This window comes from Suillus subalutaceus (genome assembly GCF_016647625.1).
Source record: "Suillus subalutaceus strain FC151 chromosome Unknown DFJ58scaffold_158, whole genome shotgun sequence".
Lineage (NCBI taxonomy): Eukaryota > Fungi > Basidiomycota > Agaricomycetes > Boletales > Suillaceae > Suillus > Suillus subalutaceus.
Genome location: NW_024540407.1, coordinates 25,832 through 40,255, shown reverse-complemented (window position 1 = coordinate 40,255; position 14,424 = coordinate 25,832). Strand labels below are relative to the sequence as shown.

General features: G+C 46.3%; 5 protein-coding genes across 5 annotated transcripts; 2 read left to right on the top strand and 3 right to left on the bottom strand.

The window, feature by feature from the left end:
- Positions 1–787: 787 nt before the first annotated feature.
- Positions 788–1,036, bottom strand: DFJ58DRAFT_668368 (uncharacterized protein; the record flags this gene model as incomplete). The annotated part of the gene is made up of 1 exon (XM_041382694.1): positions 788–1,036. A coding segment is annotated over one exon (249 nt), but the record flags the coding sequence as incomplete, so codon positions are not given.
- A 384-nt stretch (positions 1,037–1,420) lies between these two features.
- On the bottom strand, positions 1,421–3,083 carry DFJ58DRAFT_718731 (uncharacterized protein; the record flags this gene model as incomplete). The annotated part of the gene is made up of 10 exons (XM_041384517.1): positions 1,421–1,504; positions 1,558–1,641; positions 1,749–1,796; positions 1,851–1,986; positions 2,041–2,221; positions 2,273–2,405; positions 2,459–2,562; positions 2,621–2,729; positions 2,826–2,940; positions 2,965–3,083. The coding sequence occupies 10 exons, from the start codon at positions 3,081–3,083 to the stop codon at positions 1,421–1,423; spliced, it is 1,113 nt and encodes a 370-aa protein (XP_041238137.1).
- Positions 3,084–4,382: 1,299 nt separating this feature from the next.
- Positions 4,383–5,123, top strand: DFJ58DRAFT_749256 (uncharacterized protein; the record flags this gene model as incomplete). Its single annotated transcript, XM_041387642.1, has 3 exons — positions 4,383–4,798; positions 4,850–5,011; positions 5,044–5,123. Exons 1-3 carry the CDS (start codon positions 4,405–4,407, stop codon positions 5,121–5,123), a joined length of 636 nt encoding a protein of 211 aa, XP_041238136.1. The 5' UTR covers positions 4,383–4,404.
- A 636-nt stretch (positions 5,124–5,759) lies between these two features.
- Positions 5,760–6,575, top strand: DFJ58DRAFT_733816 (uncharacterized protein; the record flags this gene model as incomplete). Its single annotated transcript, XM_041386354.1, has 3 exons — positions 5,760–6,031; positions 6,079–6,217; positions 6,270–6,575. 3 exons carry the CDS (start codon positions 5,760–5,762, stop codon positions 6,573–6,575), a joined length of 717 nt encoding a protein of 238 aa, XP_041238135.1.
- A 6,863-nt stretch (positions 6,576–13,438) lies between these two features.
- Positions 13,439–14,017, bottom strand: DFJ58DRAFT_733813 (uncharacterized protein; the record flags this gene model as incomplete). Its single annotated transcript, XM_041386353.1, has 1 exon — positions 13,439–14,017. The coding sequence occupies one exon, from the start codon at positions 14,015–14,017 to the stop codon at positions 13,439–13,441; it is 579 nt and encodes a 192-aa protein (XP_041238134.1).
- Positions 14,018–14,424: the final 407 nt, after the last annotated feature.

Below are 14,424 nucleotides of genomic sequence, written 5' to 3'. Positions count from 1 at the left end.
TGCGCTGTATTGCACATACGGCGTTGACTTTAAGATCCAATCGATGAGGTGGCGTGTTTGGATGAGTCAACATGGCGAGATAGTCCAGAGTTTGTTCTGGAGCATCTGGAGGAGCTTGCTCAGCTTCTTTGAGACAGTCGGAGCTGAAGTAAGATTCTGTGTTCTCCCTGAGTTGGTTCGTTGCGGTTGGCAGTGATCAATGCTCACCAAAATCTCCGGGTAAAGCTTCCAACATAATGTCATTGAATTCGTCGACGAAGATGTTTAGCGGAGAAAGGAACGCGCGCTGGATGCAAGATGCGGGATCGTCGAGAATGTGAGGAGGGAAGAGAAAGTCGATGGCGTCGTTGATGCCGTGAAGTTTGGGAATGAGATCGAGAGATTGACGGGCACCTGAACAGTCTTCCCCCAAGGTATCGACGAAGTTAGTATAACACGGGTCGCCGATGCTTCGAATGGGAGTGGTGAGTGTGAAAACGCGCATGAATTTCCATAGAGGAGACGATTTGACGGATGCTGCTAGGGATGCAACCTCCCCTGCTCCACTGACGACGGGTGCCACTTGACGAAAGTCTCCCAAGCCGATGATCGGGATACCACCGAAAGGTTTGTCGTATACATTCATGATTCGACGGCACAGGTCGTCGACGCATTCCCATGCGGCTTTATTTGCCATTGGCAATTCGTCCCAAATGATTGCACTTGCATTGCGAATGAGATCTGCTCGTGCTGAAAAGGGATGTATGGTGGAATGTAGGTCGACGTTGTCCTCCGTGACGGGAATTCCGAACAAGTAATGAGCAGAACGTCCGCGTTTATATGCAGTCGCACAAAGTGCACTGCTTCCGACGATGAGTATGATATGACCCTCAGCGCGCAGTGTCGACGACAATGCATTGACCATGAATGTTTTTCCCCTACCTGGCCGACCTTCGACGAAGAACATGCAGTGCTGTCGTGATTGAATACCATCACATATCGATCGAGAATATAGCGAGCAGCGTTTTGAATGCCAATGATGCCGTGATAAGTGCATGCGGATGCCATGGTAGTCAATGCTGAAGAAAAGATGGCAGTGAACGGAATATATCGCGAAGGAGAGACAGGAGAGGTGAAACCGATGCTAACGACATGTGATATCGACGTCGAGCGTTGAAATAAACGGGAGGGCATGTGACGCTCAGGTGGAGCACAGACAGGAGAGAGACGCACAAAAGGCAGGCATGTGATGCTCAGGTGGAGCACAGACAGGAGAGAGATGCACAAAAGGCAGATCAGGTGGAGCTCAAGTGGAGCGCAGACAGGAGAGTCACGCGTTTTGGTTCCGCGGAACCAAACGTTTCGTACATACATATGTTAGATATATCCGTGGTACAGCGACAACAATGCAGTGGGTGAAATCGGTGATTGTAGAAGGGTACTATGAGAGATCGAAACCAGCACCAGAGGAGATTGCCTTCAGGAGCTTGTCATGAAGCTTTTTTTCGCTGATATATCCGGGCAGCTGATTCGTAACCAGTCAGTCACGCTATAAATGTCAGTACAAAGTTATTTCACCTTTAAAAGATTTACGCAGGTGCTTGAAGTTGGTAATCGGTCCTCATCACTCCCTGCGTCGCGTATGGCAAAGAGGGGGTTTAGCTACTTGAAGCCTCTGGAAAATAATGAGCGCCTGCAAAAACAAGTATCAAGGGGAAATAGCGGAGGCCATGAACTCACAGAAATGGCGGTCGACTACAGTTTGTCACAAATCTCAGGAATAGCCGTCGTTGTTCCTGATCGAAATCCTCCAAAACCTGCAGATGAAGATTGATATCAATAATGCAATCGCAGTCCTTGAAGATACTGACCTTCCAAAAAGTCTGTATGGTGGGTTCGTTATTATCATACAAGCCCCCGTATTGGGTATGTGCTCTCAAGTCCTGCACATCCACAGGTGCGTTCACGACACCTAGCAATATCTGAAGTTCCTGCTGATTGAACATTCTAGAAGGAACTACATCAACAATCCAGGGCAGAGTTAATTTGAACCTAACATACCGAAACCATTTGGGGTCTATCATATCAGAAAGACCCTCAAAGAACGCCTCGCTCTGGAGCTTGATCTGCTTGCTCAGCTTGTAGTGAGAAGTGAGGTAGATGTATTGCAGTCGGTTCTCCCGGGTGACCGGAACATTGCTGCCGTCTGGTATGAGGTCCACAGCTTTGGCAACTCCAAACTCTGGCGACATCCCGCATCAGAAAAACCATAATTCGAGCACATATGACTAACCTTCGATCGCAACTGTGAAGTTCAATGCGAGGGCTTCCACATCTCCGGTGTAGTTCCTGAGGAATATCAGACCCTGGTACAAATCAGGATCGAGAGAAGCAAGGTCATCCAGAAAGCTTTGTTTGTCTAGCCACTTTATCGATAATCAATAACGTGGCAGCTTGTTATCAAATACACGGCGATTACCTTGGCCAGGAAAAACCCTGCGAATGCGACCTCGACTAGGATGCCCTTATAAAGTGCCTTGCCCAGAATTCGTCCGATGAAGCGATACCAGTTCAAATTGTGCGCTACATCGGATATGAACGTGAGTGTGAGTATCAAAGCACAAATCTGCGGACAACCTACGTTCTGTGGCGTACGAGTGGGGATTAGGGCAAATCTCATTCCTCTTATTCGCCAGCCATAGTCCGCGGTCTGTGTCAAATACTTCCTTGCACAAGGAAGTAAAAAACTCCTTGAACACACCACCGCCGTCAATTCCGGCCATAACGAATGGTCACTCCCATCGGTATGCATCTGTACATTGAATAATTTTATGCTTTATACGCACTCCAAACTGATCGATAAATGTTATGGCGATCGGGACCCTTAGATCTACTTCGGCCAGTCTGTCATATCCATCTTGCCCGATATGGACTCTTCGAATGGATACATCGATCCGCCCACTTGTGTCCCTATTGCAGTTCCACTTATCGTTTTCTACGAAGCGCCGGAAAATCAATACACGAGTCTCGAATTGGATAGCAAATGGAATATCGTTGAGAACCCCGAGACGAGGGGAAAAGTGTGAAAGCTGTCTCGTCGTCATGGCCCGCGGCACTGAGGACTCATCAAGTTGCTGTTCTTCGAACCTGTGAAGACGTCGGTCAGCACAAGTTAGGGATGATAGATTCATAAGTGCGACGCACACAGCAGCATCTATGAAAGAGTTCATGTCGATTTGAGAGCTTACATGCCAGTGGATCTCGGGCATGAACGGTTTGCGGGAGCTGGAAGACACCAAGTTGATATGAGTTACTGAGCGACTGCGATGATATGTACGGACTTACTCCCGTGCATGTACAGCCTGTAGATATTTCGTTATCTTGTCTCGTACACCTACCCAACGGAGATTCAGGCCCGGTACACCGCTCTCCTGAATCTTCGTTTGGTCATCCCGCCAGTAAAGAATAAACGCGACGTTAAACAGTGCACGAGAAAAGGCCACCAGTTGGTCCAAAGTCAACGAGGTCCGGGAGTTGGAGAAAAACTCGTCATCACCCATCGTCAAGAGCGATTGAGTACAAAGCTCGGTGAGCAGTAGTAGAGGTGGCCACGCTGATGCCAGCAAGGGGTCTTGATTATGATCAGTATGATTCACCGCAGGAGGTACAAAGACGAATCCATCAAAGATGACATATTTTCATCTTTCCCAAGTGGAGAGTTCCATACATAGACACGGTAAATCTCACACACAAGCCCACCCCCTCCATATAGCAGCAACGTACTGAGTATTTTGTCCTTCCGGGTAGGCCATACGGTGCACAAGTTAACAAGCCATGATACGAGATCGGGAAGTGCGCCACGATCATGCTGAGCTGCCTTCAGCAAGGCATTCAAGTGCGAAGGACTCAGAAGAGTCTGGAGGCGTTTCTGTGTCCGAGCATCCAGCGGGGGCAGCCTTTGCGTCGGTGCAAAAGATGTAACAACTGTGACTTGCGGTTGCTCTGATTCCGAATCACCATCGTCGGCCCAAGACATTGCGGGGGCGCGAGTATCGGATGCTGATGGTGGATTGAGCGCGTGCACAGGGAGGATGCTCAATGAAGCAGTCATGAGCTGGAGATATGTTTTCAAAGACGAAGTAGGCAGAATCGCATATCTTGGGGAGGTAAAAGCGTACAGGTTGGCTATGAGATGCACATGAGATTGGAGAGGGATTGTGGAGACAAGGTCAGCAATAGAAGTCGACAAGACTGACAAGAAGATAGAGGAAGTTTTGCGGAAAGGGCTGAGGACATCCAGGAAATGGCCACTCCGGGGTCAGAGTTCGGGGCACGTGAGTATTTTAGTCGGAGTTTAAATTGGTGAGGTTGACGTACCACGTAAGCAATCGAACGGCGGATGATGTCATCCACTGCGCCGCCCTCATGTCAGCCACTGCGCCGCCCCCATCGATGTCGGCGCCATTGACGACAGCTGCAGACCCACCCGACATCAGTGAACTGTTTGCCTCAGTACAAAGTCATACATTGCTGGCTAACCTCTCATTCAACAACTTCGCCACCTTCCTTTGCCGTACTAAGATACTCAAGGAGGACATCCTCCAACCTCAGCCATACAATGTCTCAATCTTCTGTGCTCCCAATTTTCTTCCACAAAGTGTTAAAGCCTTCCTTGCAGCCTCTCTTGACATGCCGTTGGATGTAGTTGATGTCCTGTGGTCTTTTACAAAGGACATTGTATGGGAGCTCCCAAGTAGCGCTGAGGCAAGTGCGGATGATGAAGATGCATTCAGGACCTATGGTCATGAGCTAGGACTCAGTAAGTTTGTTTTTGTTTCGCACTTCTTGATTTCTCTGACGTGATGAACAGCAAAACGTACATTATACCCTCCCATCAAGATATGCGCCAACCATGAGTGCGCTGCATGGCAGCGTGGATCGCTGTTGAAGAAGGAGGAACCACGTCGCATTGTTTTGTTCACTCATGGTGAGGGTGCGAAGCCTGGCTGGACAGTACACCTGAAGTGCCGAGGTAAGTCCACTGTACTCAAGTCCATGCGCTAGTCGCTAACTTTGATGAAGAATGCAATACGAATTATCAGGCCAACTATAGCGTCAAAGGCGGCCTCCAAACATACTACTGAGGCATGCTGCAGTACATACAGGTCACTGATCATCAGTTTGTCGAGCTACAGCTCACCATACACTGGAAGGATCTGATGCAGATTGCGTACGTCTTTGCGTTTACTTCTTGGGGGTGCAGACATTGACTTGTGATTGGTCCATTCGCTAGTGTATCGGTGACAAACTATGCCAACCTATATGCAATTGCCCAGACCCGTCACAACCTTTGCAACAATGATGATCATGATCGCTGGCAGTTTGGCAACGCTCTGACAACAGAGCAAGTCTGGGACTGTTTTACGCTTCTTGCCCTGCTCAACGATCATCAACGACGTAATGAATTGCTTGTTGTGCCTCATGATGGCGAACAGAAAAATCGATTCACAGGCGCTATGTACGCACGCAACACTCGGATGGTTCTTCAAGGACAAGATGAACTCCCTCATGCTTGCTTCGGATGCATGCGCGTTTTCGAGTGACCAGACGGTACACTGCACCGTACTGAGGTCATCGTCACCGATGGCGTGACCGTCGGACGCCCCTGCTGTGCTATTCCACGGTGCAAAAGCCCTCTCGACAACAATCGGCTCCGGTTCTGTGCCGAGCATCATCACCTTGAGGCTGTCTGTGCCGTCGATGGCTGTGATTGGCCAGTCATGGTTGATACTGAGACCAGAAGAAATCGCAAGGCATGCGACGATCCAGTTCATCTCCGCATGGAAGCTGCCAACATCGACTCATCACGCCATGGAAAGAGCAAGACACAATGTCAAAAACTCACCAAATTAAACGATGCTATCACCGTCCACCTCCCTGCGACTTCAGCAGATGAAGATGTCCCTCTTCAAGATGTTGAAGAATGGTATGAGCATGATGAGGCCTCTGGCGCTGTGCTTTTCGTCAGGCACCCACAACAACCTCAACTGGAGTATCAGATCATTGTGTTGCTTCTGATTTGGATGCCGATGGGTGCAGCGCCAAGGACACGCCACCTAAACTCAAGGCTACCTTTCGCCGTCAGCATACGAACAACGAACAACTTGTTGTTCGCCCATGCAGAGTCATCTGTGGCTGTGGCACAATGTACCACCACGAGGCTGTCTCAAATGTGCTGGTAAGTTCAAGTCTCATTGTTGGAGAACTCATGCTGACCAAGGTTTCGCCAGATCATGATCAAGAAAATGTTTACCCTCCCATGCGCTTGTAAACCCCAGCATATGATTTATGACTCCAATTGTAATGCATTGCGTGAAGTGGAGAGTCGCAATATCGCATTCTTTGAGGGGATGGGTATGTGTGTAGACGCCTTCCATCACAAAACGAAGCACAAGGCTAGCGATATGCTCTGCCGTGAGCGCTGTGACATGAAGGCATACCCTGAACTCCTTGATGACAATGGGAAGTACTATTTCAACTCATCAATCGCAGAGCAAATGAACATTTGGTTTGGTGGTTTTCATAACATTTGTTGAGAGATGACGCCGGTCAAGTATGATTTTTTCCTTGACGAGATGATCCTCCGTCAAAACCATATAACTGTTGCTACCCTTCAGACACAAGGTAAACTCCCCCACCATCCACCTGTCTTGTAGTTATCTCAATATTTTCTGTATCATAGCACAATGGCAGTCATTTATTCACACCCATTCCTCACCTTCCTCAGGAGGCGTTGTTAGAGCCGAGATGACAAAGGTCTGTTCCCTTTCTTCAGTCCTTACACAACAGCATGGACTTCCCTTTCTTCAGTCCTTACCTGCAGCGCAACGGCATGGACTTCCCTTTCTTAAGTCCTTACCTGCAGCGCACGGCATGGACTTCCCTTTCTTCAGTCCTTACCTGCAGCGCACGGCATGGACTTCCCTTTCTTCAGTCCTTACTTTCGCATTAAGAGTTCTGCCTCAGGCTCCACCTTCAGAGTTTTCTTTGTTAACTTCCCTTTCTTCAGTCCTTACTTTCGCATTAAGAGGTCTGCTCTGACAAATCAATTGATAGCTGTGTCACGAATTCCTAACACAAATCACTATTCTTTCTTGAACACTCGTGAGACCTCTAGAGACGTTAGTAAGACACCCGTTAAGCGCCCATCACAAGCACCCGTCGTTAACGCTCAGTCAGCGTCTGTACCTATCACATTCACAAACCCTAACCCGAACCCATCCTTTACATACCCGACCTTCTCTATTCCGTTAGTGCCTACTACCCTTATCTCCGACATCCCTGATTTCGACTTCCTTACTCAAGCGATCAAGTCACGTGACTCTAGAACCCCCGAGAACACTTGCACAGCTGTTACACGTTTCATGACATCATAGGTAGTTATATTTAGATCATCGTACGATTCCCTTTTCTATTTTATGATTGGCTAGTTAGTTCAGATTCAGATTCAGTCTCCGCTTCAATGTATGTATATAGGTAGCCCGTTGTAGTCAGTAGTTCTTTAGTTCAAACCTCTTTTGTATTAGCTCACTGCTAGCAATCCTAGGACGTCCCTGCTCACTATCATCTTTTTGTTGTGATACCTTTCGTTTGAGTCCTAGTCTCTGCCCCTGTGTTAATTCGTTAAAAGGGTTGTGACATTAGGTTTGAACTATAGGGGACTCCGACTCGCATTACCGCTTGCACACCTTTATCCTTTGAAACTTTGTCCAGCCAAGTTAGGCTCGATAAACGTTCAAACGATCCGTTACTCTTCATCAACATTTCACGTGTTCTTTAATCCTTGACTGCTATACTCATAGAGTCAACGGTTAAACGACAAAAACCATTCTATATTGCCCGGCTTAACAACTGCAACCTTTGATTTCATCATTCTCCCCTTTGCTCGCTTGAGCGCATTCATACCTATCCATTTTCGTAGTTAGTAGTCCTATACCAGGCCCTGCCTTACATTGCAGCCGCCAGTATACGGAGGTGTTCACGACATTAGGCGTGTCACTGCAACTTTGAGTGCTGGCCCAAGACCCTGCCTGCTCAACGTTACTATAACTTCTCTTTTTACCTATCACCTTTTCTTTGTATGATACGTAGGCTACTCTACCCAAGTTTAGAAGAGTTGTCTAGCGATAAGTCCTACGCACAGATCCTACCGAGGATTTAGAAACGCATCTAGTCGAGAACTGTCGCTTGTAAGCTTTGGCTGGAAGAGCGGACGTGTCCTTCTAGTGTGTTCCCTTGGGAAGTGTTGGCAAAGGCACCTAGTTTCTCTCACTTGGCGAGTATAGTTGTTACGTACACATCTTTGTAGTTAGTATCTAGGGAAGAGTCAGTTGGGTTTTACCAGGACCCTTTGACCCTGAAGTACGAGGTAGATCCGATCAGATATCGGGGACCGCTTCAGTTTTCCATTTACGTATTACTTTCTCACCTTCCGTTTTCATCACCATTCCCTTTCGGATGAGCCGTTACGACTAGCTCATCATTCATTATTCCTTTTCGGGTAGACCGTTACGACTAGTCTACCACCAGTCATTTGTGAATCGTGTTCCAGAATACAGCTGGCACAATGACAAGAAGAACGTATTCCTTGCGAGAGTTCAATGCAATGGGAGAAGCGCTCAACGGAGAGCCCTTTACATGTTACCGTTGCGGAAAACCAAATCACATTGCGAGAAATTGCAGAACTCCGTCTCCACAGAGAGAGACAACAGTACGACCTCATAACATTCCCGCGAAAGAAGACACCCTTCCAAGTTGGTTCATAGAATCCCTAACTCACGGAGAAGTTAGAGGAGAAGCACCTAAGTGGTTCAAAGATTTGGCCGCTTCACCACAAGGCAAAGAATTTTTGGCAAAAGAAAAGGCCGAAAGAAATCAACCGCCGAAATGGTTTAGAGATTGGGTAGCCACTAGGAAAGAAGAGATCCTAGAAGAAACAGTAGAAGAAGACGTGTCTGGAAGCAGATATTCGATCTTATCAAACTTTGCGGATGTAGAAGAAATATATCTATGATCAAAATCAGAACATTTCTACATTCCAATAACGCTGAAAGGAAAGAAGAAGACTGTGGACGTTAGAGCCCTTGTAGACTGTGGGGCATCTACCTTATTTATTAATAGGAAGTTTGTGTTGGACAATGACGTACGGTGTCGTAAATTATTAAAACCTATTCCGGTCAAGAACATAGATGGTTCTTTAAACGCCGCTGGATCGATGACTCATTTCGCCGAACTAGGTCTAAAGATCGGTGACCATGTAGAAGACAAAGCAGCCTTCATGGTTACAGACTTGGGAAGCGATGATGTTATTATCGGCATTGACTGGTTAAGATATCATAATCCAGAAATAGACTGGAATGCAGGACAGTTTTCGTTATCTAGATGTCTGCTTAAATGTATTACGAAAAAGGAGCAAAGACAAAAAAATAGAGAAAACAGAAAAACAGAAAAACAGACAGATGTGGTCCCAGATCTGATTCCCACAGAAGAGGATGACGATGAAGATATGAACACGAGGAAGGCGACCTGTGAAGAGGTAGAAGACGAGGATAGTCCTGAAAGATGGATTAGATACAAAGCCTCGGTTGCCACGGAGCAGAAGGTAGCAGAAGAAGCTACAAAGAAGAAGAAGTCTGTTGAAGAGATGGTTCCAGACTGGCTTCATGATTACCTGGGAGTGTTCTCAGAAGAAGAGTCCAAACGATTCCCTGAAAGAAAGAAATGGGATCATGCTGTGGATCTTAAGGATGACAATGATCTTCCTCCGAATGCGAAACCTTATCCCTTGTCACCGAAGGAGATGGACACTTTGAAAGATTGGTTAAAAGCTGAGACTGCACTAGGACGTATTAGAGATTCACAATCTCCAGTTGCAGCACCTTTCTTCTTTGTGGCCAAAAAGGATGGCAAACTGAGACCTGTTATGGACTATAGAAGGCTTAATGAGAAGATGGTTAAAAATGCGTATCCGCTACCGAGATCTCAAGACCTGATTGATGCCCTTACTGGTGCCACGATGTACTCCAAGATGGATGTACGATGGGGGTATAACAATATTCGGATGAAAGAAGGAGATGAGTGGAAGGCAGCTTTCAAAACGCCTTTTGGTCACCACGAACCAACTGTAATGTATTTTGGGTTGACGAACTCTCCAGCAACTTTCCAGACCATGATGAATGAGATATTCAGAGATTTAATAGACGGCAAAACAGTGGTCGTTTATATCGATGACATCTTGGTCTTTACGAATGGAAGTAGAGAGCAACACCAGAAAGTCGTGCGAGAAGTACTCAAACGATTAAAAGAGAACGACCTGTTCTTGAAGCCTGAGAAATGTAGCTTCGAGCAGTCTAAAGTCGAGTTCCTTGGGTTGATTGTGGAAAGGGCAGTGTGTCTATGGAACCCGTCAAGGTAGAAGGAGTATTGAAATGGCCTGTTCCCAAATGCGTAAAAGAAATACAAGCATTCATGGGCTTTGCCAACTTCTACCGAAGATTTATACTTGGGTTCTCAGACATTGCCAGACCAATGAATGATTTGCTGAGAAAAGATGCCAAATGGGATTGGACAGAGAGACAGCAAAACGCCTTCGATGAGTTAAAGAAGCGTTTTACAGAAGCTCCCGTCTTAGTCATGCCTGACGTTGAGAAGAAAATGAAAATAGAAACAGATGCTTCCGATTACGCAACAGGAGCAGTTCTATCTCAATTGATGGAAGATAATCTATGGCACCCAGTGGCTTACTACTCAAAGTCGATGAATGATGCAGAGAGAAATTATGACATCCACGACAAAGAGTTATTAGCAATCATTCGAGCGTTGGAAGAGTGGAGGCACTATGTGCAGGGAAAACCCCAACATGTGGAGATCTGGACGGATCACAAGAATCTCGAGTATTTTATGACGAGTCAGAAGTTGACAAGAAGGCAAGCCAGATGGAGTTTGTTCCTGGCGGAGTATGAATTTACGCTCCAACATAAGCCTGGTGTAGTCAATGACAAAGCCGACCGTCTATCTCGGAGAGAAGACCACAGAGGGGGGGTAGAAAACAATAATTCTGACCGCATTTTGTTGAAACCGGAATTTTTCAAGATCAATGCTGCTAAACGAGGCCAAATTCTCATAGAAGGAGAAAGTTCACTCATGAAGAAGATAAGAAAGAGCACAGAACGAGAGCCCGAAGTAATGAAAGCGCTAGAGACACTAAAAGCAGCACCGGTACAATTGCGCAGAGGAATCGAAGAATGGAATGTTGAGGACGGATTGGTGTTATTCCGAGGACTGGTATACGTTCCAAACGATAAAGAGATCCGCCGAGAGATATTGGAGTTGTTTCACGACTCTCCACCGGCTGGACATCCTGGACGTGCCAAAACCTTAGAATTGATTTCCAGAAACTATTGGTGGCCTTCAATGACGAAGTATGTCCATGATTACGTAGACGGTTGCGATCGATGCAAGCAAACGAAAGTGTTCCCCAGTAGACCAACGGGACCTTTACAGCCAAATGAAGTCCCAGAAGGACCTTGGCAAACGATCTCATGCGACCTGATAGTGGATTTGCCGAAGAGTGAAGGATGTGACAGTATATTCGTTGTCGTTGATCGATTTTCGAAACAATCACATTTCATTCCCACCACCAAAGACGTAGACTCGAAGGGAATTGCCGAGCTATTTCTACGAAATATATGGAAACATCACGGTACACCAAAGAAAGTGATTTCAGATAGAGGAACACAGTTCATCTCGAAGTTTATGGGACAAGTATCGAATAGATTAGGAACGAAATGGTCTGCGTCGACCTCCTATCACCCCAGAACAGACGGACAAACAGAACATGTAAACCAAGAAGTTGAACAGTACTTGCGCATGTTTGCCTCGTACAGACAGAATGATTGGGTATCTTGGCTGCCAATAGCAGAGTTTTCACACAACAATGCAGTCACAGTAACCGGTCATAGTCCGTTCAAAGTCCTCTATGGATATAATCCTGAATTCACAGTATCTCCGAACTCTACATCCCTTATTCCCGCCGCCGATGAGAGAGCAAATCAGATGAGAGAAGCACGAGATGATGCGGAAAACACTCTGAAGATGGTTAATGAACGCATGAAACACTTCTATGACCGAGGAGTTAAAGACGCACCTCAGTATCAAAAGGGAGACAAGGTCTGGCTAGACGCAAAGAATATTAAACAACGTCGTCCAAATCAAAAGTTGTCAGATCGTCGTCTTGGGCCCTTTGAAATACTAGAGAAGACCGGTGAAGTGAACTACAAATTGAAATTGCCAGAGAGCTATAAGATTCACCCGGTTTTCCATGTGGAATTGCTTACTCCATACTATGCATCTCAATTGATCCCTCATTCTCAACCCACCCGACCACCTCCAGACATTGTTGACGAACAGGAAGAATTTGTCGTAGAAGAAATATTAGATAGCCGACAATTCCGAGGAAAAGTGCAATACCGAGTAAAATGGGAAGGATATCCGATAGAAGAGTCGACACGGGAGCCAGAAGAGAACGTTAAAAACTCCCCGATTCTAATTGCAGAATTCCATAAGAAGAACCCCACGGCTGCCAAATCCAAAAGAATTCTAGGATCTATTCTCGACACAGAAGAATTCGCTCAGTGGAGAAAGAGAAATATCCGACCATCTTACATTCGCGATGACGCTCATCCTAGAGAGGGGGTAATGTCACGAATTCCTAACACAAATCACTATTCTTTCTTGAACACTCGTGAGACCTCTAGAGACGTTAGTAAGACACCCGTTAAGCGCCCATCACAAGCACCCGTCGTTAACGCTCAGTCAGCGTCTGTACCTATCACATTCACAAACCCTAACCCGAACCCATCCTTTACATACCCGACCTTCTCTATTCCGTTAGTGCCTACTACCCTTATCTCCGACATCCCTGATTTCGACTTCCTTACTCAAGCGATCAAGTCACGTGACTCTAGAACCCCCGAGAACACTTGCACAGCTGTTACACGTTTCATGACATCATAGGTAGTTATATTTAGATCATCGTACGATTCCCTTTTCTATTTTATGATTGGCTAGTTAGTTCAGATTCAGATTCAGTCTCCGCTTCAATGTATGTATATAGGTAGCCCGTTGTAGTCAGTAGTTCTTTAGTTCAAACCTCTTTTGTATTAGCTCACTGCTAGCAATCCTAGGACGTCCCTGCTCACTATCATCTTTTTGTTGTGATACCTTTCGTTTGAGTCCTAGTCTCTGCCCCTGTGTTAATTCGTTAAAAGGGTTGTGACAAGCTGGTACATATGAGAAGTGTATAGTATGTAGTAGGTGGCTAAGGCAATCGGACAAACCAAGATGCACATTGAGGAATGGATGAGTGATAATGAGTAACAAGTGACTGACATAACGAAAATTACTTCCGCCCACTATGCTTCTTGCTGCCCAGACCCAAGGCAGTGCACCGTGCTGCAAGGTAGTTTGCCCAGAGGCCATCTTCAGTGCGTCTGGCTTGCTTGTGTGTCTCAAGGATGGTCAGTTCCGTCTCGCGCCATGCCTTGTGATTATCATGATATGTGGTCTTGACAAATGGGGTATCACCAAAGATTAGATGAAAGAGCTGCTCCTGACCATAGAAACCACAAAGCTTTGTGATGACCATCTGCTGAAAGCCAATGGCCATATCAATTGTGTACATCCCATGTGGCCACCTTCGCTGTGGCTTGGCCAGATCATATATCAGTATATGCATGGGAATGATGCATGGAGCAGCCTGAGCCAAATGGAGGGTTTTTGAAGGTGGTGCTGATTGCCGACGAATGGGCATAGACTCAATGGATGAGGATGAGGACGACGCTGACATGGTGAGTGGTGGCGTTGGTGACATTGAGTTAGCACAATGAGCATTGAAATCATCCTCTGGCAGTTGACAGGCATCAAAACTGTCTTCTGAGTCTGATAGTTGAGTGGGTAGTAGTGATGGTGTTGGTGACATCGAGGTAGCAAGATGAGCATTGAAATCATCTTGTGCCAGTCGTGCCCGGGTAGCAATGTGTGTCCCTTGCTCTCGGCTGGGGCTTTGAACCCAGTGTTACAATCAAGTACGCCCCTATTCATTTTCTCTTCACATTGTATTACGTCATGATCCCTATCAAAGCCATCGCTAGACTCGTCTCTTATCATCATTGTATTCCATCACGATCGCATCATGCCGTCGCTAGATGATCTATTCTTGTTATCTCTGACTCTGTCTTATCTCTGACTCATTCCGACTTCACTGTACCGGCCCTAAAGCAGTTATTGTTCACTATATAAACTCGCTTTGTACTATGTAGTTCTTTACTTTAATCTTACTAGGTTTTACCTGGAACTTCCTTCGCTTAAGACCTCCAATATTAAGTC